At 57.6% G+C, this 27,789-nt stretch overlaps 1 protein-coding gene across 1 annotated transcript; it reads left to right on the forward strand.

Moving 5' to 3' along the window:
- Positions 1-596: 596 nt before the first annotated feature.
- Positions 597-27,789, forward strand: NUDCD3 (NudC domain containing 3). The gene is made up of 6 exons (XM_041478225.1): positions 597-1,610; positions 3,079-3,371; positions 16,619-16,751; positions 20,897-21,040; positions 25,987-26,175; positions 26,718-27,789. The coding sequence occupies exons 1-6, from the start codon at positions 612-614 to the stop codon at positions 26,826-26,828; spliced, it is 1,869 nt and encodes a 622-aa protein (XP_041334159.1). The 5' UTR covers positions 597-611; the 3' UTR covers positions 26,829-27,789.

Genomic DNA, 27,789 nt, shown 5'->3' on the forward strand with positions numbered 1-27,789 from the left:
TAGCTACAGGTCTGCAGTGCAGGCCAGCTCGGTGGGGACCCCTGGGCTCCCCCTGCCCAGCACAGACCCACCCCCAGGGCCGGGGGCACCGTGCAGCTGCTCCTTCACCACCCACCTTTGCTGCCCACCCTGCCACTGCCCTGGGCTACCCTCTGCTGAACTTATAAATAACCTGAAAATCATCTGCAGGGTTGTAAACGCAGCACAAAGTATGCTGCTGCAGTGTTACTGCAGATATTAAAATGTTCACGGCAGGATCTATGCCTGAAGAATGACTGGGATTTCTTTTCTGTGGCTGAAAATAAATATGTAGGCTCTGGGAAGTGCCAGCTCAGCCCCTCGCCTGGGGAGATGAGGGAACAGCTCCTCCTGGGAGCTCTGCTGAGGGCTACCCTCTGCTAAACTTGTAAATAACCTGAAAATCATCTGCAGGGTTGTAAACGCAGCACATAGCCAAGTATGCTGTTCCAGTGTTACTACAGACATTAAAATGCTCGTGAACAGGATCTATGCCTGAAGAATAATGACTGAATGACCGGGATTTCTTTTCTGTGACTGAAAAGAAATGCCTAGGCTCTGGGAACTGCCAGCTCAGCCCCTCGCCTGGGGAGATGAGGGAACAGCTCCTCCTGGGAGCTCTGCTGAGGGCCGGGCAGGGCACGAGTGACCCGGGGCAGCTCCTGCCTGACCGACCTCGTGCGACCGGGGACAAAGGGCTGGCACCCTCCGGGCACGGCACCGAGAGGGGGCTGGCAGGGGACGCTGCAGCGCGGGGTCACTGCAGGGCCGCAGCCCCGACCGAGCCGGCCAAGGGGCGCAGCCGATGGGATCGCTGCTGGCGTGGGGAGCTCTGGCACGGCGCGCCCCAGGAGCTGCGTGCACAGCTGAGGAGCGGCCCGGGGTCACCGCGCCAGAGAGCGGGGCCGGAGCGAGGATGGCTCGGCAGCTCCCCCAGCCCCGAACGCAGCTCCCGGGGGCCGCCGGAGCCGCTTCCGCTTCCGTTCCCGCTGCCGCTTCCGGTTCCGCCTCCGGTGCCGCGCCCGGCCCTGTCCCCGCCCCCGAGCGGCGCGGGCGTGGCTCGGGCGCCACCTGCAGGCGCGGAGCGGGAGCGGCAGCCGCCCCCCGCGGGGCAGAGCGGGGAATGGCGAGGGGAGGGGGAGGCCGGGGCACGGGGAACACGGAGGGTCCGGGCAGTGGGACACCGGGGACGCGCGGGCGCGGGGTCTGGGCGTCCGCTGCTGCTGCCGGGAGGCGCCTGGAGGCCGCAGCGGAGCCACCGGGGGGCCGGGAGGGCCTTGGAACGCTCGGCGGGCGGGAGGGGCCTCCCGGGCGGCCGGAATAGAAGTGCGCGAGGCGGGTTCCGGGCGGACCGGAAGTGCGGCCGAACCCGTTGCCGTGACAGCGGGCCCCGGGCCGCCATGGAGGCCGCGCTCACTGACATGTACGACCAGGCGCTGCTGGGCATCCTGCAGCATGTCGGCAACGTGGAGGAGTTCCTGCGCATCCTCTTCGGCTTCCTCTACCGCAAGACCGACTTCTATCGGCTCCTTCTGCGGCCCGGGGACCGCCTGGGCTTCCCGCCCGGCGCGGCGCAGGCCATGGCCCTGCAGGTACCGGCGGGGCCCGGGGGGATGGCGCGGCCTGGCCTCGCCGGCGGCCGGGGCTGTCGCTGCCGCGGGGCCGAGCCGCATGGGCCGTGTCTCCCCGGCTGGGCGGTGTTCGTGTAGCGCCGGCGGCGGGGTTAGCACCGGGCGGAGCGGGGGGGCAGCGCAGCAGCCCCGGGGCACCGGCGCGGCCTGGAGGAGCGCAGAGGAAGGCAGGAGAGGCCCCTTGAAGCGGGGGAAAGCGCCAGCCGCGTAAGAAGATGAGGAACACCAGAGGCAGGCGAGACCCGGGTGGGAAGAGCCGGGCTGTGACATCAGCTCGGAGCTTGCCCGAGCTCGGCTTCCTGTCCGGTGTCCCCTCGAGAGCTTTGGCGCTGGGCACAATGCAGGAGCTGCAGCGTTCCTGCCATGGGAAGGCGTTAGGGCGGCCTCGTGGCTGCCACCGGAGGTACCCAGAGGGTGGGGACAGTGTGGAAGGGGCTCGTTCCTCCTCATCCTCGCTCAGCTGCAGCTGACACAGTTGTGAGGTGTTGTTTTGTGTGATCCACGCAGGTACTCACCTCTGCCACGCCCTGCCCTGTGCTCGCTGCGTGGGGAGGACAGTGGGGTGAGTGGCTCCTGTCCTGTTGTGACTGTGCTGGCAGGAGCCCTCCCTGGGCCGTGTCTTTTGTCCTGCCCTTCCTGGGCAAGACTCAAATGGGGCAGCTGTGCCAGTCCACTGCTGGAAGCACTAAATCTGTCTCCAAAACATTCCTGGGAAGTGAAGGAGGGCTGTGTTGGCTGCTTGCACACTTTTTGGAGCATGTTTAGAGTGCCAGAGCCTGGCAGTGGGGTGGCAGCCCGTTGAGGAAGAGGATGCAGGGTGTGAGTGGCCATCACCCCTCGCTGCAGCTGTGGGCTTCACGTCTGACCTGCAGCCTGCACTGGACAGGCTTGGCTGGAGGCCAAGGTGAGGGGTAGGATTGCATCTCCTGGGATCACATCTTCTCCTGCACCTGTCTGTTTGGGCACAGCCAGTGCCAACTCAGCTGTCCTGCAGCTTCTCCTGGGGCAGCTCATCCTGCTTGCCTGCTGGAGACTTTGTCTGAGTTCAGGCTTGCAGATGGTCTCTGGGTGAGCCCTGCAATGTGGGGCAAGGAGGAGCTTTCTTGGAGCCCCCTCCCAGCCTAGAGCTGAATCTCACCACTCTGCTTTTCCCTGGAGTAACCAGCCCTCTTCCCAGGCTGGGCTGAGGTTGGCTGAGAACACAATCCTAGAAACAATTCCAAAATGCTCCCAGGCCTTTCTGAGGTACGCCTGACGCAGCCATTGAGAGTCATCAGCTGTTTTTGTGGTGACTGGAGCAGCTCGGGGCAGGTGCGTGGTGCAGAGAGGAAGGGCAGGAAGCAGCAGGTGCCCAAGGGTGTGGTGCTGCTCCTTTGCTGGTGTGGCAGAGCTGGGGTGCTGCTGACTGGCCGTGCTCTTTCCCTGGCAGGCATTCCGGGTGTTTGAACGCATGGCCAGGCAGGACGACGAGAAGAGGCGCCGCGAGCTGGAGGCCAAGCTGAGGAAGAAGGAGGAGGAGGAGGAGGCAGCTGCAGCCGCTGAGAGGGTGAAGCTGTGTCCTGCAGCTCAGGAGATTGAGGTGGAGACAACGGAGCACATCCCAGCCGCAGATGCCGGGGAAGCTGCGGGCACGCAGGAATCAGCTGCAGCCCAGGGTGCTGCAGCCCCCAGCCCAGAGTCAGTGGAGCCTCCAGGGGCTGCTGCCCCCGCAGAGCTGCCCACGTAAGGGTCTCTCACTTTCTTCGTGCTCCTGGGGAGGGGAGGCAAAACCGTGGGCAGGGTATCCACTGTTCCCTGCACAGCCCTTTTTGGGTTTTGGCCTTCCTCTGCAGGCACTCAGCCCTTCAGGAGGCTGTGAGGATTTCCCTTGCAGGCGTTGTGTGACTCCCCACAGGAGGGCAGCAGTTGTTGTCCTGTGGGTGGTTCAGGGTTTCCCACTCTGCTCTGAGCAGGGGAAGTGGCATATCCTGTACATGGCCCAACAAAGCCGGGCTGGGCCATGCAGCTCCTCCACAAACTGGTTATGGTGTGCACTGTCCCTTTTCTGGCACCTGCTAAGGCTCACGAGGAAATCCTGGCACCAGCCTGCAACCTTTTTGTTAGTGCTGGACTCCCTGGCATGCTGGGAGACATCCCAGAAGCCGTATGGGAGTGTGCACAGGTACCTGCAACACCTGGGAGTGTGCACAGGTACCTGCAACACCTGGGAGTGTGCACAGGTACCTACAACACCTGGGAGTTGGTGATGGGAGTGTGCACAGGTACCTGCAGTACCTGTGAGGTGGTGCTGGCAGAACTGCCTGTGTGACAGGGGCCTGCAGCAGCCAAAGGAGTTTGGAGCCCTCTGGAGCTCTCTGGCCCAGCCCTTGGCTCAGAGCAGGGCCAGCTTTGAAGATCAAGCAAGTGCTGCAGAGTTTTCTCTTTAGCTGGGCTTGGTGGCTTTCCAGCAGTGCCAAGCAGCCTCCATTTGTGCAGAAATGTCTTTGTGTCAAAGTCCTTCCACAGCTCCTGGGGCACTTGCAGTCTGGCTCTGCTGAGCAGCAAGGTGTGAGCTGTGGAGGGCCAGCATGGCCTCTCTGAACCGTGTACCTGAATGCAGGTCCTGGACAGGCTTCACTCATCCTTCCCTGGCATCACCTTGATCTGAGCCAAGTCAGAGCAGCCCAGCCCTTACTCAGGGCCCTGATGCCTCACTGAGGTTCAAACTCCTGTGTTTCTTTGCTGACCAGGTCGGGGGAGCTTTGCTGTGAGCTGGCTGAGCAGATTCCATCTCCTGCTCCCCTCCCTGGTGTGTTCTGTGGTCAGAGCCTTGTGATGGCTGTGCTGACCCTCTCTGATCACCACCACGGTCCTGACCATATGTGGGGCTTTGCTGTGCCTTGTCCTGCTGTCCCACTGGTGCTTGGTGAGAGGGAAGCTTGGGCTGGTGATCCCTCCTCCCAGCCAGTTTTGGACATGTCTTTGGGAAGAGCAAGCTGCCAGAAGAAGTGGACCCCTGGAAGAACCCCAAATCCTGTAAGGACTGGGATGGCTGATGCCCCTGAGGGGCAGAGAGAATTCAGAGCTCAGACTTTGGGGCATATTCCATATGCCTTGGCATATGGAAAGGACAGTCTGGGGAACAAAATCTGGGGAACAGTGGAATGATAAGTGGCAGGAGTGGAGAGGTTTGGTTCTTTCCTCGGGAGATGGTTGGGCACTCAAACAGGCTCCATGGTCACGGCTTCAAGGCTGCCAGAGCTCAAGGAGCATTTGGACAATGCTCTCGGGCAAATGGTGGCATTGTTGAGGTTGTCCTGTGCAAGGGCAGGAGCTGGACTCAGTGATCCTCGTGGGTGCCTTCCAGCTCAGGGTATTCCATGATTCCATTATTCTAGGACAATGGTGGAGTCAGGGTCTGCAGCCTTGGCTGGAGGCCGTGTTGGAGGAGAGCCTTGGGGTGGGCACCATTAGGGGAGGGGGAAAGGGGACCAGCAAGTTGCCTGGGGAGTCACATGGCCCAGTGGGAGGAGGAGAAAGGACTTATGTGTAACTGATGTGTATCCCACGGCATAAAGATAAGCCAGAAGGCAAAAATTAAATCATCTGCAATGCGTGTGCTGGAGCTCCCTTGGTAAAGGTGGATTGTCCCTGGGGCTGCCAGTCTGACCCCGATCCCTGAGCAAAATTAGCAAGTCAAAATTAGCAAGCAAAATTGCAAGTGCCAGAGTGCACAGAGAAGCCTGGGTGTGTCCAGCCCAGCTTTCTCCCAGTGGAGAAGAGAGGGAGAGGTTGGAGCCCCAGTGAAGCTGTGAGCAGAGGGAGCTGGGCTGGGCTGAGTGCCAGCTGCTCGTGTCCCTGTGCGGGCCACGTTTGCTGTGGTTTGCCCCGAGGAGTTTCACCTCAGGACTTTGGTTGTGGGGCAGCAGCTGATGTGAGGAGAGTTCAGCTGCTTGAAACAAATGTCAGGGCTGCAGGAAGGAAACTGGAGGGATCAGGAAGGAAGGTGGGGGCTCGTGTGAGAGCAGGATTGGTCTGACAGCAAGTGTGGTGGAGCCAAGAGGGATGGTTTCTGCTGTGTCTGGTGAGAGCCTGGTTAAAACTCAACCCTTGCATGCGCCACCCTCTGAGTGTGTCCTGGCACTGCTGCAGCTTGGCCCCTGTCAGACCTCAGACACTCAGGTGCTGTTTCACAGCCTGCAGCCGTGGCATTGAGCACCAAGCCATGCGTGGCAGCTCTCCCCTGGGTGCTGCCACGAATAGAAGGTGCCTTCTGCTGCACAGAGCTGCCTCTGTAACTTCTGCCCTCCCCAATGGGCTCTTCTCCCTCTTCTCTTACTGCTCCCACCACCCCACACTCGCCGGTGGGGTGGAACACCTGCAGCCCCCAGTGCCTGCCCAGTTCAGACTCGTGGTGGGTGAGGCCAGGTGCAGCAGGCCCCGTCCCAGTGGCAGGAGTCTGGTGGTTTCCAGGCCAGGAGAGTGGGGTGTCTGCGGGTTTGAAGTAGGGCAGAGGAGCCCGCGGGTCTGTCAGGGCGCTGTAGTTGGTTTCAATGCCTCTGGGGGGCACTGGAGCCCCCGGAAAGGCAGTGGGGGCCGGGCGGGCACCCCCCGACAGACTATTAATAATTTAACCAACTGCTTAATTCTCCACAGCCCCTTCCTTCTGAGCAAAACCCAGAGCTACCAGCCTGGGTACGAGGGGCGCATGAGTAATGCACAACTCTGGCAGCAGGAATGCAGAAAAGAGCTTAAACAAAAATATTTTCCATCTCCTTTCCTTCCCCCCGCCCCTCCAGCCGCTGGTGAAGAAAACCGCTGCCACTAGAATCTATATAAAAACTTGCTCATTCTGTCAACCTGACGGCTCTGGAAATGTAGGGCAGGTACCATCCCAGATCTGCCAGCTCCCATCAGAGCCTCGCGCTGCGCCCGCATGCTGGGGTGTTGGTTGGGAACATCTTACGAAGCACAGGGAGATGGTAGCAGCTTTTTCAGGGTCGATCCAGATGAATCAAGCCTGTTTTGCAGGTGTGGAGGTTTTCAGGGCTCAGTCTGGGGCTCTGCCAGGTCTCCCCAACTCCCTCACCTTCCCCACTTGGGAAAGGCAGGTGAATCAATTCCTCTTTGCTGCCCTGCATGTTGCTGTGCCAGATCACCCGGCAGCAGCTGCTGTAAATACACCGAGGACTGAGGTGTCTTTGGGGTGACTCTCGTGCCAGGAGCTGGGACAGAGGTCTCTGTGCCACAGAAGAAGCCAGGCTCTTCTTGCAGCTACCCCAGTTGTTGCAGCTCTCTTGCAGTCCCTGCCTTGCTAGGAGGGTAGCAGGGCACAGCCTTCCTCACACCTCACCACGGGGCTGTTCTTCCTCGCGTTGCAGCTGCACAGTCCCAGCTCTGGCTCTTCCCCCATCTGCTCCCAGAAGCCATCCTTGCCTGAGCTCAGCTCCTAATTTTGAACACCTCTGCTGCCCAGCACCCTCCCCTTCCCCCAGCTTGGATTCCATCCTGCATATATTTGCCACACAGCATTTAAAATAGAGCCTGGCAGCCCACGTGTGGCACTGCGCAGCCCGGCCTGTGCTTGTGCTTTATGACTTTGGTTCCTGGCTTCCCTCTGCTCCTTGCTTTCTCCCAGTGTGAACTGGGGGAGAAGCTCTCATCCCCCTGTCCTGTGAGTCCCTTCTCTTACTCTGTGTATGGGCAGGAGGTAGTGCAGGAGGCTGGGAAGGGCAGTTCTGGAAGCCTGTGCATGATGGTGAATGTCTCACCTTCATGTGTTTCTCCCTCCAGCTTTTGTGTCTCTCCCAGGTGCTCCAGCCAGGTGTGCTCAGGATGGGGCAGCTCTGGTCTGTACCTTGGAGATCATCTGGGCAGGTGATGTCTCTGAGAGGAGGATCTTTGGGTGTGGACAGCACAGCCAGGGCTGGAAGCAGGGCCACTGGGGCACGGAACACCGTGCCAGGTGGGCCCAGCAGGATATGCCAGTGCCTCGTTCCTGAGGAAGCCTTTGGCTGCTGCTGGACACAGCAACATGCAGGGCAGAATGAAACCCCGGGGTCTCTGTGGCCTCAGCCATTCATCTTCTGTGCTCTGGTGAGGAAAGAGGCAGCAAGAGAGGTGGGCTGAGGTGACGAGGGGGCTCTTCATGGCTCCCCACTTGGAGGAGACCCTTCAAGTGTTCTGGACTCTGTGACTGGGGAAAGGGCTCCACTCACCCCATGCACACAGTGTGCCAAGGAAGGGGCAGACAGGCTGCTGCTGAGCAGCAGAGCCTGGCCACACTGAGTGCCCCACTCACCTGGTCCAGGTGAGCCCCCCACCAGTCTGGTGTCCCTGGCACTGCTCTGCCGTCCCTGTGGTGATGGGGCTCAGCACTGACCTACAAAAATCCCTGGGGTACTCAGTGGCTTGCTGGCTGGATTGAACTGGTGAGCTGACTCTTAGCATTCCAGCTCTCTCCTGAGACCCAGCACTCCCATTCCCAGAGCCCCTGGCGACCTGGAGTTAACCCTTTGTGAGCCGCGCTGGGAGCATCCTTGAGATGACACAGCAGTGCTCTGGGAAATTTCCATGAGGCGCCTGTGTGAATCTAACTCAACTTAGCAACGGCTTGGCTTTGCTGGAAGCCCAGATGGCATTTTGTTGTGAGGTGCCTGCAGGATGGGCTTCCTGGCATGGCTGCATCCTCCTTGAGGTGCCGAGGACAGGAATTTCACTGCTGGTCACCCTCTGTGGAGGAGCAGGGCTATGAAGAGGAGCTGTTGCTGCTAAAGTCAAGGCTGGTTTTGTTTGGCTCAGAGACTGTGTTGTCCCAAGGTTTCCCCTCTCAAGCCTTTTCCATTCAGAAGGGAGGGGAACCCTTAGGTGCTCAGCAGTTTTGTCTGGGACTGTCCAGACCAGAAGCCAGTTAAACTGGTTTCCTTCCCCACTGCCCCTATGGACTTTCCTGATGAGCTCACCTCGGAGTCCGTGCTGTTTTTCCAGCCTGACCTAGAAAGGAGTTGATCTTGATCCATATTTAAGGAGAATCTGTCCTGGTTCCGATTCCTCTTATGCACGTGGGGCTGTGCACAGGGAATTCCTCCAGCACGGCCAAGGCCTGTCATGAGCAGGAGTCAGACAGAGCTCAGAGAACGGCCTGACCTGATACAGCCGAGCTCCATCTGGCCCCATATCCTGTCTCCATCAGCAGCAGATGCTGGGGGAAGAGGAGAAGAACAGAATGAGCAGTGCAGTGATACTTTCTCTGTGCTTTCACCCTACCCTGATACATAGTGGCTCAGTGGCTTTCTAAGCACTTGGTCCTTCAGCCCTTTGGGGGGATTATTTTCCCTTTTCTTTCTGAATTTCAGCCCTCCCATGCTGGGGGACTCTGCAACAGCATCCTGCAGCAGGTCCCTGCTGTGCAGCGCTGCCATGTGGGGCTGTTTGTGCAGGTGAAGTGGCATTGAGTGGGTCCCCAGTCCCCTTCTCTGCCCTCTGTGGGGTTTTTCTATCATGTCCATTTCCCTCTTTTAGTCTGTTTTTGGGCTGAAGGGTCATCATTTCCATGCTTGTTTCTCACTTGAGCATCCTTGTGCTCCTGCACGATTCTCCAGTGTTCTGAGGGCCATCCCCATGCTTGTATGTGGACCCATTGGTGTTTCTTTTCTCCTTGGCTGTTCTGCTTTTGCAGCGAGGCCAGGAAATCCTCTCCCAGCCACATGGTACCTCTCACAGTAAAGTGACATCACTCCAACCCCTTTTCCTCCCTTCCCAGCTCTCTCCAATGCTGGCAGTGTTCTCAGGTGGGAGCAACAGCTTCACAGGAGCTCTGTGTTGGTGAGACTTCTGCTGACACACACCAGCGTGTCCTTGTCTTTGGCCCTCAGGGTCTGCAGCACTGCACTCACAGTGCTCTTGTGTTTGGTTTCTGGGAGGAATGTATCCAAGTAATGCTGAGGGAAGCAGGGAAATCTAACTTAAGTCATCTTTGCTAAGTGGAGTCTTTCTTGCAATGGAGAGAAGCCATTCCTGCTGGGAGAATTATTTTAATCCATATGCTTTCTCCCATGGTGGTGGGAGCTTAACTGCTCAGGAAGCCTCCTTTCAAAGGGCTGAAACACTTGAGCTGAGGGTGAAATCCCTTAGCCCTTTCTGGCGCAGCCCTTGTCACTCAGGCCTTTTGCAGATGATGAGGAACAGTCAGGGTCCAATTTTCCAGTGTTCTCATGGAGAACCAGGCCCCTCCGGTTGGGTAGCTGAGATCAGCAGCAGAGTGCCAGCTTCCCTGTGCTGCACTGATCTGCCAAGGCTTTTGGTTGCCCTACCAAGGTACTGAGCTCCAAAATTAGGTCCTGGGACCAAAAATAACTAAATTAAAACCTATAAATTTTTCTCTCAACAAGCAGAAAATCCCAGGGCTGGAAACCAAGGGACAGCATGTACCCAATTCTTAGGTAAAAAAGCAATCACTGTATGCTTGGTTTAATATTGCAGTGTTCACCAAAAGGGGCCTAACGTGGGAAACTACCTGGATTGGGCCAGGTTATGTTGGTGGTGCAGGGGTCTGAGGCCACCTTGTCCTCCATTCCCACAGCTCAGTCCCACTGGCTTCCTTTGGCCTTCTCCCTGTTTCCCAGGGCAGCCTGGCTGGCTGCGTGTAGGTCTCTCTCTCAGGAGATCTCCGAAGCCCAAGGTTGTATAAGCTCTGTGCAAACAATGAAGATCCCAGGGGTCTTTTCCAGGCAGTGGCATGTCCTGCTGTCCTTGACCTAAATATCCCAGCAGCAGTGAAATTTAGCCCCCTGGTGCTGGCACTCCAGCACTCTTGTGCGAGCCGGTGGTGGCATTTCCACTTGCCTGATGTCAGTAAGCTGGCGCTGTGGAACAGCTCTGTAAATAACTCGGGACGCAAAAGGGAAGGCTAAAAGCTCTCCTGGAGTGAGCAAGCTTGGAAAAGAGCAAGGCTGTCCCCCAGCAGGGAGGGGGGCAGAGCATCTCGGTGGGGCTGGTGGGGGCTCCACGTGCAGAGGAGGTGGGTGGATTTGTTGGTTGGCTGCTGGGTACAGCAGCAAAGGCATCGTGTGGGTGGTGTCTGGGGCACCTAGCACCCAGGAGCCTTGACCCCTTCCCACTGTGTCACCCGAGCTTGGTGACACAATGGCATCTAGGGGAATGTGTCTTGATGGGCTTGAATTTTGGTTGTTGGTCCCATCCTGGTGGTAAGTTGAAGCTCTGAGGCTTCCTGAAGGAACTGTACTCTGTGGAGTACAAGTCATAGGAGGAGCAGCTGAGAGAGCTGGAGGGGCTTATCCTGGAGAAAAGGAGGATCAGGGGGAACCTTCTTACTCTTGACAGCTGTCTGACAGGAGCATGGAGCCAGGTGGGGATCTGGCTCTGCTCCTAGACAACAAGGGACTGCACAAAAGGAAACAGCCTCAAGTTGTGCCAGGGGAGGTTTGGGTTGGATATTGGAAAGATTCCTTCATGGAAAGGGCTGCCCAGCCCTGGCACAGGCTGCCCAGGGCAATGATGGAGTACTTATCCCTGGGGAGTTTAACAAACGTGCAGATTTGGCACTTGTGTACGTGAGTTAGTGGTGGTCTTGATGGTCTGGGGACACAATTGGACTTGATGGTCTCAGAGGGTTTTTCCAACTGAAATAATTCCATGATTCTGTGATCCTTGTAAGGCTGATGGTGGGCACTGCAGGCTTGAGCCTGGGCTGCACTTCCTGGCTGGGCTGTGCCTCAGGTTTCAGAGTGAGGGGGAATGCACTGGTTTGCATTTTTCACTTTCTGTTTTTGAGAGCAGGATCACCAAACTGCACAGTGCAGTCCTGGAGGTGTGTGCTGAGGACCCCAGGGATAATGGGCTATGGGGAACTGTTGACAGACTTCTGCCCACTTTGGGATTGAAGAAGACTTTCCAAAACTGGATTTGGGTGGTTCTCCAGCAGACCAAACACACTTGGACTGGAAGAAATCCTGAGGACTGGGAGGGCCCTGGACCACTGCTGCTCAGGGCTGGAGCTTGCTGCTGGACAAGGAGTGTCAGAGATGGATCACAGGGGATCAGAGTGGATCCTGAAGCTTATTGACTGCAGTGTGACTTGAACTGTAAAGGAAGGGATTTGGCATTCAGCTTGCTTAGTGCTGTGCCAGAACCCTCCTAAGTTGAAGTGCTGGTACAAAGAAGCCTTTGTGGAGCCCTGGGTGCCTCCTGGACCCCAGCGAAGGTCTGGGAGCTGCAGTCTACGTTTTCCTACCCTGGCACTTCCCAGGCAGAACCCAGAGACAGAAAGTGCAACTGTCCTGATGTTTTGATGCCAAAAGATGTTAAATCTGGAGGTGGGGGGGGAGGCTCCTTTGCAGCTTGCTTGCAGAAGGAGTGCAAAGCTGGGATTTTCCGTGCACACGGTCCCTGCAGCTTTGGGAATGCAGCTTTCTGATGAGGTTAAACCTCTGGCTTCCCTACCTGTTGCTACAGCACCCACACTGGAGCCCTGAGGAGCAGAGGGCACACTTTACCCTCTTCAAAATCATCCTAGAAGCTGTTTTTTTTTAGCTTTGGCTGAAGCTTGGTAGCAGCTTTTTGGGGTGCACAGACCTTCCTGTAGCTTGAGGCACTTTTGTCTTTTCCTCAACTTTTGCATGCTTGCACCAAAACTCCTCAGTGAAGAGGAACTCGGTGAGCTGCCCTGCTTCTTCTCAGCTCAACCAGCCAGATCCTTTGGTGTGTTTGGTTCCTGCTCTTCGTTTGTGTCCAGCACTGTGTTGACAGAGTTGGTGCTGCAGCTGTTGAGCTCCAAGGACAGAAACGTGTTCAGCTGACTGTCCACAGAGCGAGGATTGCTGCTGCCATTTCCACATTGCTCAGCTCATCGTGCGTCACCAACCCACGGAGCTGGGAATCCCGGAGTAAGAAATGCCCAGAAATCTCTGTATGGGGCTCGACATCCAGCTCAATCCTCAGACATCCAGCATGCCCACGGGGACAGCACCGCCACCTCTCAGGGAGCCTTGTCCCCTTGCGTGGCTGCTGAGGGTCTCGCCGTGTGTAGGGAGGGAGTGGCTCCAGGGACAGCGCAGCGGCTGCGCCATGTGGCTCTGAGGAGTGGGAAACAGATCGGCTGCTTCTCGACGGTGCATTGTTAAAGGTTTCACCTCCCCCAAAATGACACATTGCGAGCAAAAATAGAACAAGACAGAACACATAGACCCACCCCCACCATCCCCACCACCCGGCAGCCAAGTGCACGCAGTGCCAAACCCTTGGGTTTAAAAGCTGGTGCTTTGTCACCCTCCCTCCCCTCAGTCCTGCCACCAGCTGCCCCGGCCCAGCAGGCATTCAGGCAGTCTGGTGAGTGACCATCGCTCCAGGAGCAGCCATTCTGCTGGGACAATCACCACCCAACCCACGCTGTGGGCTGCACCTGACCTCTCTCTTCAGCTTCTGGGTCTGGGGATGGGAGCAGGAACTGTGATGTTGGTGCAGAGGTTCTCTCACCCGCTGCACAGAGTGCTCTTGAGACAACGTGACAGATGCCTTTGGCCAGGAGAGCCACCTCCAGCGTGGTGGCATGGCTTGGCCCAGCCTGCTGTGAGCCAGAGCTGTCTCCTGTGAACGGTGAGGGAAGCTGCCTCCCAGCCAAGGAGCAGGGTCCAATTCTGGAGTGCCACTGGTGTGTGCTAAGCACAGTTGGACCAGGCAGAGATCTGGTTGGAAAACGTCCAGGAAAGGAAGAGTTGCTCCAGGAGGTGGTAGAGCTGTCAGCCGTTTGTCAGCAGTGCCTAACAAGGCTGCGGCCTGCCTTCACCACCCTGGATCCTCCATGGCTCCAGAGCTGGCAGTTACACTGGCAGTGAAATTATCCAGGCTTCGTGAGTCCTCCAGTGATCCTGTTCAGGGGTACAAAGCCCATTTTTAACATTGGAAACAGAGCTGAAGCAGAGGTTGGTGGTGTCTTGGCAAACATCTGGAGGGATTTGGACTGTTTGTTGGGGAGGAGAGGAGTGGAGAAGTGATGGCAGTGGAACTCACATCCCCAGGACAAGCAGCCATGGCTGGAGGGAGGTTTAGGCACAAGGGGGAACTTCTCCCCCTAAAGCTGGATGAGGGGCTGCAGGGCCGAGGCAGTGGGGCTGAGCTTGTCCAGTGAGCTGCACGTGGTGGCAGAGGTGGCAGTGACACGTCCCTCCTTCAACTGGCTGTGCTCCAGTTTTGGCACAGTAGCAGCTCTGGAGAAGGACAGACACTTGGGCTGGGAGTAAGGCTGCTGTCACCTGTGCAGTCCCTGTGCTGTGCAGAGAGACACTGGACAAAGTCCCTGCAGAGCAAGGCCTGCCTCAGTTTCCCTGTTGCACAGCTAACACTGGCTGTGGGGCTGGTGAGTCCACTCGTGCCCTCAGAGACAGTGAGATTGTGTTTGGTAATCTCTGAGTGGGGCTAAAACATCCAGAACTGCCTGGCTGGGATCTGCCCTGCCCCGGTGCTCTTCTCCTGAGGAGGAAAAGGCACATCCAGGGCAGACCTGGTGGCTTTGTGGCAGTGAGGGATTGCTGTATTTATCCATGCTGAGCCTGTGTGGCATTTGCAGCTGGCATCTCACCGTGTGTGCCTTTGTACCAGTGGATTTCTCCCATCTTTGATGATCTGCATCTGGTCTCACAAGCCTTGGCTGGGCACAAGGCCACTGCCTCCTCCTGCTCCCTGTTGAGTTTTTCCCAGGAGAGGCTGGGAGGGGAACAGGCCAGGGGAAACAGGTGTTTGATGGTTCTTGTCTGGTTCTTTTGTGATTGCTGGAATGGAAATTCCCAGCTTCCTCCAGGTGACTTGCTGGCAGGTTTGGGAGGAGCTCTGCCTTGGCCAGAAAACTGGGCTTCTCATGGAGAGAGGCTGCAGGGAACTGAAGGGTGGTGCAGGAATGACTGTGGGGTGTCAAAACCCCCTCCATGCTGCTGCCCCTGAAGGTCACAGAAGAACAGAAAGTGGCCCACACTGCTTAGAAGGAAACACTCTCTTAGAAGGAAAAAAAACCCAGCTGGGTTTAAAATCTGGTCAGACTTGTCCTCTGGTTCACCGTGTGGCCTTGTGGCCAAGCTGGGGTGGAGGGAAGGAGTCCCACGAAGCTGTGCCGTGCCTGGGCAGATGCCACAGCATGGGTAAACATCTAGTGAGGGCATTTAACCAGCCAGGCTGTCCCGGGCTGCACACAGAGCCTCCTCCCTGCCGGGGGCTGATGCAGGGTGGTCTCTGAGACAGCTGTGCCTTGACAGCCGAGCTGGGTGCCCCCACGGGGCTGTTCCTAGGTGGGGACCAGGGGACACATGAGACAGTGCCTGGGGCCGTGCCCCTGCACGTTTGCTTCCCACGGGGGTGAGCCCTGGCCCTGCAGACCCTGTCACCACAGCCCCTGGTCGCTGCACCATCGGCTTCTCGCCCTCCAGCCTGCCTGACTCCTACAATCCGGGGGCGGCTGGGAAGCGACAGCTGGAGCCAACGCACCAGCCCGGTGCTGCTGCCATGCCAACCCTGTTTCCATGGCAATGGGCACCCAATGGGCGACTGCCAGGCAAGGCCAACATGCCCGAAAAATGATGCGATGCCCCCTGAAATGGCCAGCTGAGGCTGGGAGCCTGTGAACGCCGCCAGTCCCAGCAGAGCCTTCGGTGCCTGGGAGCGGATCAGAAGCACCCAGTGCACAGGTGGAGCTGGGCAGGTGGAGCCCTTGGTGCACCCGGTGAAACCACGGAGGAAAAAAAATGGGGAGGTGTGCGCAGCCACTGTTACAGCCCCCTCCGGCTGTCTTACAGCCTAATTTAATTTAAATAGATGGCTCTTACATAACCCTCAGGGCACTGTGCTGCTGGAGCCAGCCCCACCCCATACTAGTGAGGGCCCCCCAGAGTGGGGGTGCCAGGAAGGCAGTGGGGCACAGGAACATAGGCTCCCCAGGGCTCTCTGTGCCCTGGGGCTGCTCTTCTCCAGCCCCCCCTTTATGTAAGTCCCTGAGCCCCATGTTTATCCAGCTCTACATTGAAGCCTAGGTGGGTATCAAAACATTTTAAAATAACTCTGCCTTTTGTTAGCACCACAGCTATCTTTAGAAGAGATTTGATTTTATTTGAAAGCCCTCTCTGTGAGGGTTCAGTGGAATAGCTCCCCAGCCCAGCAGTTTAAAGGGCTATAGGTGATCTCCTTTCTTGGCTGGAAACACTGTATTGATTATTGCTTATCGATCTGATAAACTCCATCTTACCCCTGCAGGCATCTCCTCAGCTTTTCTGGCATTTCCACAGGTGGAAGGGGCAGTGTTGTGCTCAGAGTGATGTCCAGGCACCCTGGGATGGCTCTTGAGGCATCCTGGGCCCCAGCTCCATCACCTCCATCACCTCCATGTGAACAATTGCCCTGCTCATAACAGCTGGTGCTTCTCCCAAATGTTAAAATCAGGGTGAGGAGAACCAGTGCTGTGTTTTCAGGTTACAACCACAGGCCACCACCTCTGCAGCCATGACAGTGACTTGGGGGACAGCTCACACCCAACACGTGCCAGTGTCCCTGCTCCAGCTGTGATGGGAAGTGGAGGGAACAAGGAACTCTGCCCTGGAGCAGAGTTGGCCAGGAAGGCACCTTGGGCCCACTGGGGGCCGACTCTGCACCTTTTGGGCAGCCAAACCATCGTGTGTCTCACCCAGTTGTCCTTTCAGCCTCCTGACTGCTGCTGCAGCAGACTGTGGAGATGGAACTATGGATCACCCACAGTGGGCAGGGTGGCTGGGGTCCCTCTGTCCTGTGGCTGCTTACTTGGACCTGCTGCCTTCCACAGAGCCAGCAGTGGAGGAGAGACTGGGCAGGAACCCACCCTTGAGATGCTGTAGGAGGACCAAGCAGAGGCTATGCCCTCCCTTGTGGTTTCTTGCATCCTGTTCTCAGGCTTCCTGCTCTCTCCAGGCTCTGATTTTCCTGACATTTAACCTGTCTCCCCTTTCTCCCCCCACCAGGAGACAGGAGCAGTTCCAGACCAACCCTGACAGCTACAATGGAGCTGTGCGAGAGAATTACACCTGGTCCCAAGACTACAGTGACCTGGAAATTAAAGTGCCTGTGCCCAAGCACATTGTCAAAGGCAAACAGGTAAAGTGATGTGAGTGGCATCTCTTTAGCATTTCCATTGGGGTGCACAGCTTTCCTGGGAGGCTGTGTTTTGTATTGAAGGACCAAGATGTGGTTGTGCCTTATTCCACAGTGTGAGTCTGGTGAGGACTGAGATCACAGCCTGTCCGTGTTCCTGTTGTGCTGCAGTGTCCTCTGCTGCATCTCAGCTAGGTTTCCTGTCACTGCCTCACCTTTTCTGTGCTTTTTCTTTCTGCTTCCACTACCTGCATGCTCACACGTGTGTTTCAGAGCCTGGCTGGGGATGGATGCCCTTCCTCAGTTGTTCCTCTGGCTCTGAGTGTCTTCTGCCTTCTGTTTGGAACAGGAGCTGCTGGAACGGCTCCTCTGGCACTGGGGAGCTGGATCAGGCACAGCCCCTGTGTGGCTTGACCTGCTCTAGATGGAAGGGAGCCGGCCTGGGGTGGAGGCTGCGGGCCAGCCCCTCCCCCTGGCTGGCTTCCTGCACAGAGAGGTCTGCCTCTCTCTTTGGCTCAGGCAGGAACTTCCCTTTTCTGCTTGTGGTCACATTGTTTTTCCTGCACCACTTCTGTTCCCTCCTGGTCGGGGACCCAGAAGGAGTGTGCCCATGGCTGGCCTTGGTTGGACTGAGAGCTCTTTCCCAAGTGCTGCCCTTCCCTCTGTACTTTTCCATTTGGGAAGCCTGTGCTCCCCCACCTCCTGCTCTCCTCTGCTTCCAGGGTGGCTGAAAGGAGCACGCTGGAGTTTGTCACTGGCTTCAGCCTACACAGCTCCTCAGCATGCCAAGGAATGTCACTGGCAGCAGCAGCAGCAGCCCGGGCCAGAGGGGTGAGGGGGCACACGGCTGTCACAGGCACAGCAGGGTGCCAGGAAGATGCATCTCTCCCAGTGGGTCTCTAAAGCAAACCCAGACTGTTTCTTGAAAGGATTCTGGGGTGTCCAGATGGATATTCCATCCCTCCGCCTCAAACTTTGATCACGATTCCTCTCCCTGACTAGGGAAGTTTCCTCCATGCCAGGGAAGTTGTGTTCTTGCCAAAAACCCCGCACAGGGCTCTGCCTGCTCCATCCTTGGCCATGAGAGGTTCAGGAGCCTGCAGGAGCTCACAGCAGTGGAGACAGGATATGGTTTCCTGACCTTTCCTTGGTTCAAGAAGGTGCCATCACTGTGGAAGAGTCCCTGCACCTCAGAGGGGGCAGAGGGGCTTCAAGACACCCCCTGCCCATGGCAGTGCCCATGGCATGGCTCTGCCTACCCTTGCCCAGTACTTGCCCACGCTGCCTCTTGAAGCAGTTGGTTGTTCACATGCTGGACTTCCCTTCTCCTTGCACTCTTTTTTTGGTGTTTTGTTCATCTGTCCATCTTGGGGCTCCTCTTGGCAGCCGAGTTTCCATTTCCAAATGATTCTGTGTATTCCCAGCCTTGGGGGAATGAGAACAGACAGGCTGGGTCTTGGGCCAGAGCAGAAGGACTCAGAGCAATTTAGAAGCTCCATGTACTTTGGACATGTTGTTCATGGGTACTTGCACAAGAGCAACATTCTCTTGCATTCAGGCAACTTCATATTTTGAAAAAATTACCAGGTTTTTGGCTTCTGCCTGTCAAGGCAAGATTAAAAATTTTCCCATTTGGTCCCTGGGCTTAGAGTGCACCCAAATCTAATACTGCTCACAGTCTTCCTTATGACACTTTTTGGGTTTCAGGCTGTTGCTATGGCACATTTTGCTCTGGTAAGCTTAAGGTTTCCTTGTATGGAGCTCAGGTGTCCTTGGAGCAGGAATGGGTGATTGATTGGGTGAGAGCATCTTCCTCCATGCTCCCCCCCTCTCTGATCTGCTGTGGGCACAACAGAGGCCCGAGGATCTGAGCACTCAGATGGAGATGATGACTCCAGGCCTCTCTCTGCTGAACTCAAAAGGAGACAAGCTCGATTCCTCTCTGAGTTTGTATTTGCTTGTTTGAGCTGCGTGGGTGTGCAGAGTGCACAGAAATCACTGTGGTGAGAAGGCCACAGCACACAAACGAGAGCCAGCTTTCCCTGGGGGCAGCCAGGTGTTCTGGGGAGCAGAGGTGCTCACAGGGAGCACAGGGGGAGGGACAAGAAGCTTCAGAGCTGCCAGAGCACTGTGGGTTGCTCTTGGCCTTCCCCCAGGTGTGGGCTGTCCACAGTCCTTGTGCACATGTGAGTCCCCTCGGACATGTCCCTCCATGCACGGAGGGGCAGGGCTCTCCAGCAGGGCATGTGCTGTCCCTGTCCCTACTCCTGGGGGGCTGGTGTGCTGTGTGGGACCTTCTTGCTAGGTGCAGGTAGAAGCAGCTGTTGCAATTGCTTCTCGTGTTGTCTACTTGCACAGTAAAGTGGCCAGGTGAAGTCTTTCCAGACTGTATTTCTTCTGTTTGGGTTTCTCTGCTCCCACTCCCAATGCACTGCTGGTCCCAGAGCTACATAAAAGGTGTCCCTTGGCCCCACCAGATAACCTGTGCAGCCACCTGTGAATAAAACCCTCTCACATTTGGTTGTTCTTGTCCATGCAGAACCCACAGACATGATGCCTGCCACAGACCTGTGCTTTCCATGTCTCCAGCTTAGGAGTCACCTTGCCTTTTTCCCCTTGGTGCTTTCTGGGCAGGCTCTGTACCGTGCTGAGAGCCCAGCTTCAGTAGCTCTGTCCCTGCTCCCAGGAACCTGAGCAGATGGTGGTGGTGGGGGGCAGAGCCTCATCCCCATGGCTCCTCTCTGCAGTGAGGTTCAGCACTGGGCTGGAGGGAGCTGCTCCATGGAGGGAGCACCTCCTCTGGAGGTGTTTTCATCCCAGGGCAGCTGCTCTTGCAGAGGCTGGCCACAGCCACATGCCAGCTGACAGCCTGCCGTCCTCTGCCATCCTCACGTCCCTTCCCCGATCCCCTGTGAGCAGGGTCCTGCTCCCAGCTGCCACTGGAGCTCAGTCCCACGCCAGGCTGTGCAGTGTGTGCTGGGCCTGCCCTGCTCCTGCCGGAGCACACAGCAGGCTGGGGGCTGTGCCCTGGTGACATCAGTCACACACAGCCGCCGTGCCCCGCCTGGCTGGAGCAGCTCTGCCTGTCTTCTGCCTGCGTGGAGCTAGTGAGCTGCTGGAAGTCTCCTAGGTAATGGATAATGTAATAACATTTCAAATGAGATCTGCAGAGCAGGAGGAAGATCTGGGGGAACTCTGGGAGAGAATGCAGGCAAATCTCACTGCAGTCTCCTCCTCTCGGGCCAGCGCTGGGGGCCACAAACCTGCCCCTTCCCAGCCAGGTCCTCCCTACATCCCCTGGCTTGGCACGGGCTCTGCTGGCGGCACCTCAGGGCTGGAGGGGACAAGAGAGAACATATGGTCTCTACAGAGACCAAGGGTACTGCGTGCCTCTCACAGCCTGCCTCTGTCTCCCCAGGGGACAGCCGTGTCACCTGCATGGCAGGTCGGAGCAGGGTTCCCCATATGGCTGCTGTGGGCGGGAGCTGGCCCCGTTCCTGGGGACGGAGCTGCCCCTGTAGCAGGGAGCCAGGAAAGCGTGCTGCAGCATTCCTCCTGCACACAGGAGGCCCCTCCTCACACACCCGATGGGAGGCCTGGGCTGAGCCCAGTGCTGGCTCCAGCAGCAGAAGCAGAGCCAAGGAGCGAATTTCAGCATGGTGCAGCAAATAGGGGATGACCTGCTGCAGCCCTAGGGTAGGAACCCATACACTGTCAGCCCCTGCTCAGCTACCAGGATCACACACACTCGTGCCCAGCTTGTCACAGTGACAGCACACCCCTAAAGAGCTCTCTCACAGCGAGTAGATGTCCAGCCTTTGAATGCTGTTTGGAGGCCTGTAGCATTACTAGTCTTCTTTGAGGGGAAACTGAGGCATGGGGTAGAACCAGCTGCCTTGAACCTTCAGGGGTCCCCCCAGTTGCAGGGCTGTACTGCTTTTCCTTCCCTGAAGATGTTCCCTCTCTCCTCCAAACTGTCGCTTTTTGCTATGAGAGAACAGCAGGATTCTCACCCTGCTGCTACAGGCAGGGCTGGAAGCTCTTCTCTCTCTCATCCCCTGCAAGTGCACTTGACCCCAGACCCCAGCTTGCAGAGTGAGAAGGGAAGCAGGAGCCTTTGGGGTTATTGTGTCTGTCTTTGTTTCCAGGTGTCTGTGGATATCAGCAGTGGTGCAATTCGTGTAGCAGTGCTGGAGGGAAGCAGCCAACACGTCCTCATGGAAGGGAAGCTCACCCACAAGATCAACACGGAGAGTTCCCTCTGGAGCCTGGAGCCTGGCAAGTGTATTTTGGTAAGGGTGGTCCACACCAGCTGTGTCTCCTTGGCTCGCAGCTCTGCCATGCTTAACCTAGGAAACTGGAGCAGCTGGAAGTTTGAGCCTGCTCTAGATGTGTCTGCCTTTGCCTGTCCAACGTCTGGCTCATGCTGCCCTTGCCTCCTGCTCCTGACTTGCCTGTCAGGGTGTGGGCTGGGCAGCACGACTGTCAGGCTGGGCAAAGGGGTCCCCAGCTCCAGCTGACGGGACAGCACAGCTGTCACTTGAGGGTGGTCCCTGTCCTCAGTCCCAGCACGGGGCTCTGCACTGCAGTGCTGGTCCTGCACACCTGCCCTTGCTGACTCTGCCTGCCAATTCTCCTGGCCCCACTCTGACCATCTTGGCAGGTGCCTGTTCCCCACCATTCCTTCCTGTCCTGTCATGGGATTCCTACTTGCCCTGTTTGAGGTGGACACTGTGGCTCCTCTGCCACAGCAGGCCTGTGGTTTGCTGTGTGCCTGTTGTCCCAGATCATCCCTGTTGAGGAGGTCTGAGGGCAGCTGATGTCCAGCTGTGTATTATTGGTGGGTTCCCAGCCCCAAGCCTCATTTCTGAAGCGCTCCAGATGTTCAGGCTGAGGGTGTGAGTTCAGCTGTGTTCACAGCTGGAGCTGCTGCAGGAGTTCACCCTGGGATTCTGGGATCTTGAGTGTCAAACAGTTTCCAAAGTTTATGTGCCACTTTGGGGGCCAGGATTGTGCTAGGAGCAGGATTTTGCTACCTGTGACCATCTTTGCCCTATTCTTTTCCACCCAGAGGCTTTTCCAGGAGAGTTTCAGGAGTCCCAAAGCTGTTGTGAGACCCAGGAGGGGACACATGCTGGCTCCTGGGAGGGAGTGAGCTGGCTCTAAGCCTTTCTCCCTATGGCACAAGAGTGGCAGCAGATGAGCACCCAAATCCAAGCCCTGACAGTGGAAATGGAGTGGAAATGTGCTGTCAGTCAGGAATCCTGTGCATGGTGTCTGGGGAGGCTGCACAGTGCCACTCGACCCCTGCTGATCCGCAGGGATGTACCTTGACTAACAGGCTGGTGCCAAAGGGTTGAGTGAGGTCCCTGCAAGGGAGAGGAGCTTCTCCAATGCTGCTAGGCCATTGAAGGGATGTGATAGTGACATCCTTAACCTGCATTTTGTAAATATTCATAAAAATCTTGAAAATTAGCTTATCTGGGACAAAGAAACAATCCTGGAAAGGCATAAACCCGTTGAAGAGGAGGTGGCCCAATGGGTGGCTGCTCCACGGTGTGGATGGAAGTCTGGAAGTCCCTGGTGGGTGTTCCCAGCATCAGCAAGGGAGGCAGTGTCTCTCCAGCACCCGTCAGAGGCTGGGAATGGCGCGGGTGGAGCGAGGCTGGGTGCCTCCTGGAGTGGCCATGGGCAGCGTGGGGAGCAGAGTGCGCCCTTCACCCCCAAGCCCAGAGCTGGGTCTTGCCTCGAATAGCACGAGCCCAGGCTTGTGAGGATCTCCAGCTGGCTGCCAGCATATTGATGGTGGGATGAGATCTCGCTTGAAGAATTGTAAGGTAACTGGAGCAGAGTGAGTAATCCTCGCCCAAGAGCATCTCCTTTTTCCGTGTGCTGAGTAGCCAGGAGTGGTTTGCGCCTCCTCCCGATTCATTCATCAGGGGACACCCACCCTGTGGCAATGCATTGCTTCATTCAGTGCCTGGATGGGGCCTTTGGGGTTTATTTGGAGCTTATGGGGTGTGTGGACCCTGTCTGTGCCCCAGTTTGTGCATTGCTCTCCGTGAGCTCCAAATGCAGCAGTTGGGCTGTCCCCCTCCTGCAAGATGCTGTAAGGTGCCACCTGCCCTCCCTGTGGGACCAGGGGTGGCATTCTCTGGCAGGGTGTGGATGTAGCCAAAGCTGAACTCACCCAGTACCAGTGCTGGCGTCCAAGGAGATCCTGCCTGCCTTGGGGACTTCTTGGGACACCTTGGTGGCCCTGTCCATGCTGCATGTTCATGGTCTGTGAATTGAGGTGATCCCTGCAGCAGAACTTGGGTCTTGGTGCCAAGGAGGTGGAATCTCTCTTTCTTGGTCCTGTCTGTCTGAAAAGGTCTCAGTTCCGTGCAGAGAGGCTGTTGAGTCCTGTGTCCTCTTGCAGTACATGTCAGGGACCATCAAGATCCCCAGATTATTCAGGTGGCTGCAGTAACAGCTTTTTCACTGTCCTCAGCCTCCCTGGCCTCCTCCTGGCTCCCTTCTGAGATGCCATCCATGGGCGTGCCACGAGCAGACTCCCTTCTCCTCCAGCTCTTATCCTGGGAAGATTTTTTTGCCTTACAACCCATCCTGGTTCTGCTTCCCCCATCCTGCCCGGTGCTCTTATTCATATATCATCTTCATTATGTCACTGGCACTCCAGCAGCCCCAGAACTCCCCTCACCAGCATTCAGAGACCACTCTGCCTTCCGCCTCCTGCTCCATGGAGCTCTCCCAGCTGGAGCCCAGCCTGACACCAACATGTTTCTCATCTCATCCTTTGGCACACCCGTGTGCACGGCAGCAGAATCCAGCTGGCATTGTTCCTCAGTGCTCTGGTGACGTGGGGTGGGGGCCTGTCCATTCCCCCTGCTCAGGATTGTGTCCCAGGATCGTGTCCCTGCCTGTGGCATGCTGCACGCTACCCTGGTCCTGGGTGTCATCCCTGTGCTCTCCCGTCTCTGTCACACCCGCTTGCTTGTTGAAAGTGAGATTAAAATAACCTCGCTGTTTTTAGCAATCCCCACTGGGTGTTGTGCACAACTCCTTTTGGTATTATTTTCGTTGTGGAGGATTTTTCTCCCATTCCTTCTCTTTTTCTCTTCCTCTCAGCCTTTGTTTTCCACGCTTGGGCTTTTGTCAGCAAGTCCTGCCTTGAACATTTATTGCAGTCTTGCTTGCCATCGTGTGAGCCATGAGGCTGAGGGGATGCAGTTCAGTGGTGCTCAGCCCTGCCCTCCCCTACTGCTGAGAATGGCATTGCTGCCTCCTCTGTCCCCCTAAACACCTCACAGTGACTTTGGAGGTGACTTTGGCTGCTGTGGTTCCAACAGGAAAGCCAGCAGGTAGAGGTTGTCCTCCCAAGACCTACTTACACCCCTTGGCAGCATCTCTCCAGGTTTGACAAGGTATTTGGCATCAAAGAGGAAACCTTGTGCGACTGTGAAGCCCAGCACCGACAGTGAGGGGTTGTGACCTTCCCAGTGGGGTGTGCAGATGGGACGTGATGCTGTGTCCATGCCAGTGATGCCTGTCACCTGCTGGAGGGTCTCTCCTGCCGAGTGTCCCATTGTTCCTGCAGCAATCCTCCTTGCACTCCATCATTACCCTGGTGTTTTTCCAGGGAACGGCCCATCCCGGAGTGGCTGAGAGCTCATGTCTTGGGCACTGGCTGTGGCACGAGGACACTGCCTCAGATACAGCAGGGGGGTATGCCTCCTGCAAGCCTCCCTCTCCTCAGGTCGCTGTTGCAGAGGCTGTTCCTGCCTCCTTGTGTACCCCAAAAGACCCAGCTGGGCTTTTACCCCATTGGGAGCCACCAGGCAGAGCTGGGGAAGTTCACAGCTTGCCAGCAGCACCACAGGGTTACTCCCTCATGTTCCAAACCTGAGGAGCCTGAAGGGTGCTCCTGCTGCAAGGGTGGACAGTCTGGACTGCCGCCCCTCCCTTTGCTTTCTGCCTTAGGGTGACGTTCTGGGGGCTCCTCCACTCCCCCACCTGCCCACCCAGGGTTGGGAAGCCCAGGAGCAAACCCTCAGTGGCTCTCCCTCCCCTCCAAAGTGGAACTGTGCAATTAAAAAGAGAACAAGCATGCCTGTCTAGCTGGAAAAACTAACGCCTTCCCCAAGCTGGAATATTTTACCGGCTCTGCTCTCCCAGAAGGATTAAACCCCAGCCACCCCCTCCTGTATTAATTGGTTCCTTTTCTTCACACCACAGAGAAGCTTGGCTCCGTAACAGGAATGGCTGTCCGTGTTCTCCCCTCCGGAGCTATTGAGCTTCCTGGGAGGTTTGAGCAAATTGTATTGTCTGCCTTTATTGATGATTTTGCAGGGGCCGACGAATGCCATAAATCTGCCCTGCTGTTGGGATTAGTGCTAAAATAACATGGGAGGAAGCAGCCCACTCTTCCTGGAAAAGCTAAAAGCAAGTTGGAGTTCCTGTTGCAGGATGGCCCATGCTGGCCCAGCACAGCCCTGCTGCCCAGCCAGCTCTGTCCATGGCACTGCCATCAGGATGCCTGTGACTACAGCAGGAGGCTTTTCCCAGTGAGGATGTTGGCTGGAGCAGGGAGACATCCCTGTCCTTGTCCATCCCTCCAGGGCTGCTGCTGAGCTGTGGTGCCACGGGGAGCAGCAGTGCTGGCAGTCAGCAGGGGTGGCACAGGGCAGCAGGTGATGTCCTTGCCTCCTTTGCCACCCATGCTGCCACCCACCCAGCCAGAGCCAGGGGAGGCTGAGGTTCCCTCTAGGTTAGGAAAGGCAAGATGGCTGCACTGCCACAGCAGGAGCCCTGGCCCCACACTGCACTGGACACAGCCTCCTCATCCGACAGTCCTGGCCTCTGTCACTGCTGCTGTGTCAGCCGTGTGGCCCCAGGCCAGTGTCACCCCCTGGCAGGCACTGCTGGGGACACTGGTCCTGTCTTAGAGCCGTAGCGTGGGCTGAGATTTCCTCCTCAGGGCTTGAGCTGGGGCTGTGGGGGCCCACAGCAGGGTTGTGCAAAGCCTTTGGCTGCTGAGGGAGGGAGGCACAAGCATCCCTCCCCCTCTGCCAGCTGTGAGGCTTAGTATGAGCTTGACTTCCACTCGTGGGCAAGCGCCACACTGCTGTCAGAGCTCTGCATCCCTGCCACGGAGCTGTGAGGTGGGCAGGGGTACCACCTCCTGGGCAGGACAGGGGCTCCTCTCCCCCTTCGCTGACCCACACCTTGTCCCCAGATCAGCCTGAACAAGGGGGATGAGTACTGGTGGAATGCCATCCTGGAGGGCGAGGAGCAGATCGACATTGACAAGATCAACAAGGAGCGCTCCATGGCCACGGTGGACGAGGAGGAGCATGCCGTGCTGGATCGCCTCACCTTTGACTACCACCAGAAGCTGCAGGGCAAGCCCCAGAGCCATGAGCTGGTAGGTGCTGGCTACCTTGTGCCACCAGCCCAGCCTGGCCCACCCACCTGCCTTTCAAGGGTCCCATCCCCAGGAGAAGGGGCCCCATGGCTCTGCTCCATCTCAGAGCTCCTCCTCATGTGTCCCCCCACACTAACATTTGGGGGGTGAGGTTCTGCTGGTCAGTCTTTTGCCATGCACTCCTGTCTTCCCCTTCCTGGCACCCTGGCAGGTGCCTGTAAGCCCAGACCCCCTGTACCAGGGATGGGCCCCACATCCCTGCCCTTCTCCCAAGCTGGCCCTGCTCAGGGCTGGACCCACATGGCGCTGCCTGGTGCTGCCCTGGGTGCTGTCCGCCCTTTCCCAGGCACAGAAGTGCTGTGTGCCCTTGGCAATGACCACTGCCAGCCAGGGAGGAAGGGGGACTGCTGCCCACACCCCTTCCCATGGGTCAGGTGGTCACGCAGCCCCAAGGCCTGTGGGATGAGCTGCAGGGCAGAGCAGGGCTGTGGGGAGCAGCGTGGTCTCGCCCCGGGCTGACGGAAGCTGCGGCCTCTTTGCAGAAGGTGCATGAGATGTTAAAGAAGGGCTGGGACACCGAGGGCTCGCCGTTCCGCGGCCAGAAATTCGACCCCTCCATGTTCAACATCTCCCCCGGCGCCGTCCAGTTTTGACAGTGGCAAAAACAACTGAAAAATAAAGCAGGGAGAGGCGACCTCCCGGCCCCTGGATGCCCACCAGGATCCTCACACCCAGCGCCAGTGCCCGGGACTCACTGATCCACGCTGCCGGCACCCATCCGTGCTGTGTGGGGAAGCCTGAGGAAGTGGGCAGATTTACATCCTGTCACCACGGCAACCCGGGCACCAGGACCCCTCTCCTCCCCTCCTCTCCCCTCCCCTCACCTCGAGCTGCCGGTGCTCCGTGTTTTTCTGGAATAGAGGGAGCGTGTTGGGTCGCGTTGGGTGACATAATTACTGTTTTTGGTGGAGGAGGATACTGCTTCTGGGGTTTCTGGGGATGTGGAGCTCTCCCTGCCCTAGCACTGGGCAGCTTTGCCCCTCACAGGTGGAGATGGGTGCTGGGGATGGGCAGTGGGGATGGGGAAGCCTGCCCCTGCCTGCCTCTGCCAGCACCCTGCCCACCTGGCACCCCCTAATCCTCTCACCAGCCCCACTCCAGGGTATCCCCAGGGGGCTGTGCTGCCCCTGCCCTCTGCCCAGCCCCGGGGGGGGCTTTTCCTGGCTTCCCCCTCCTTCACCTCCTCACTGGAGGGTTGTGAGGACACCTGGGAGCGGGCAGAGACCACAGCCATCCCCTGGGGTTTGCACCCCCTGTGTCAGGGAGCAGCAGGGGTGCTCCCCGTAGCCCTGGCGTTTGGGGGGGCTACAGGCCCACCCCTCATGGCCAGCAGCTGGGCAGGAGCCCCTGAAACATACGGGTTTCCCTGGCATGGTACTTAGGGGTCTGAGAGTGGGGACTGCCTGGGAGGGGAGGCCCCAGCAAGCCCAGCCTGGCTCTCACAGCTTCCCACCAGCCCCCCACCCTGGGCTGTGCGGGCTGGGGGTCCCCGGCCATCGCCTTGTCCGGTTGCCCACCCCCCACCCCTGTCTGCAATAAACACATGTCACCGTG

Source organism: Pyrgilauda ruficollis, unplaced genomic scaffold (assembly GCF_017590135.1).
Source record: "Pyrgilauda ruficollis isolate IOZ18807 unplaced genomic scaffold, ASM1759013v1 scaffold113, whole genome shotgun sequence".
NCBI classification, from domain to species: domain Eukaryota; kingdom Metazoa; phylum Chordata; class Aves; order Passeriformes; family Passeridae; genus Pyrgilauda; species Pyrgilauda ruficollis.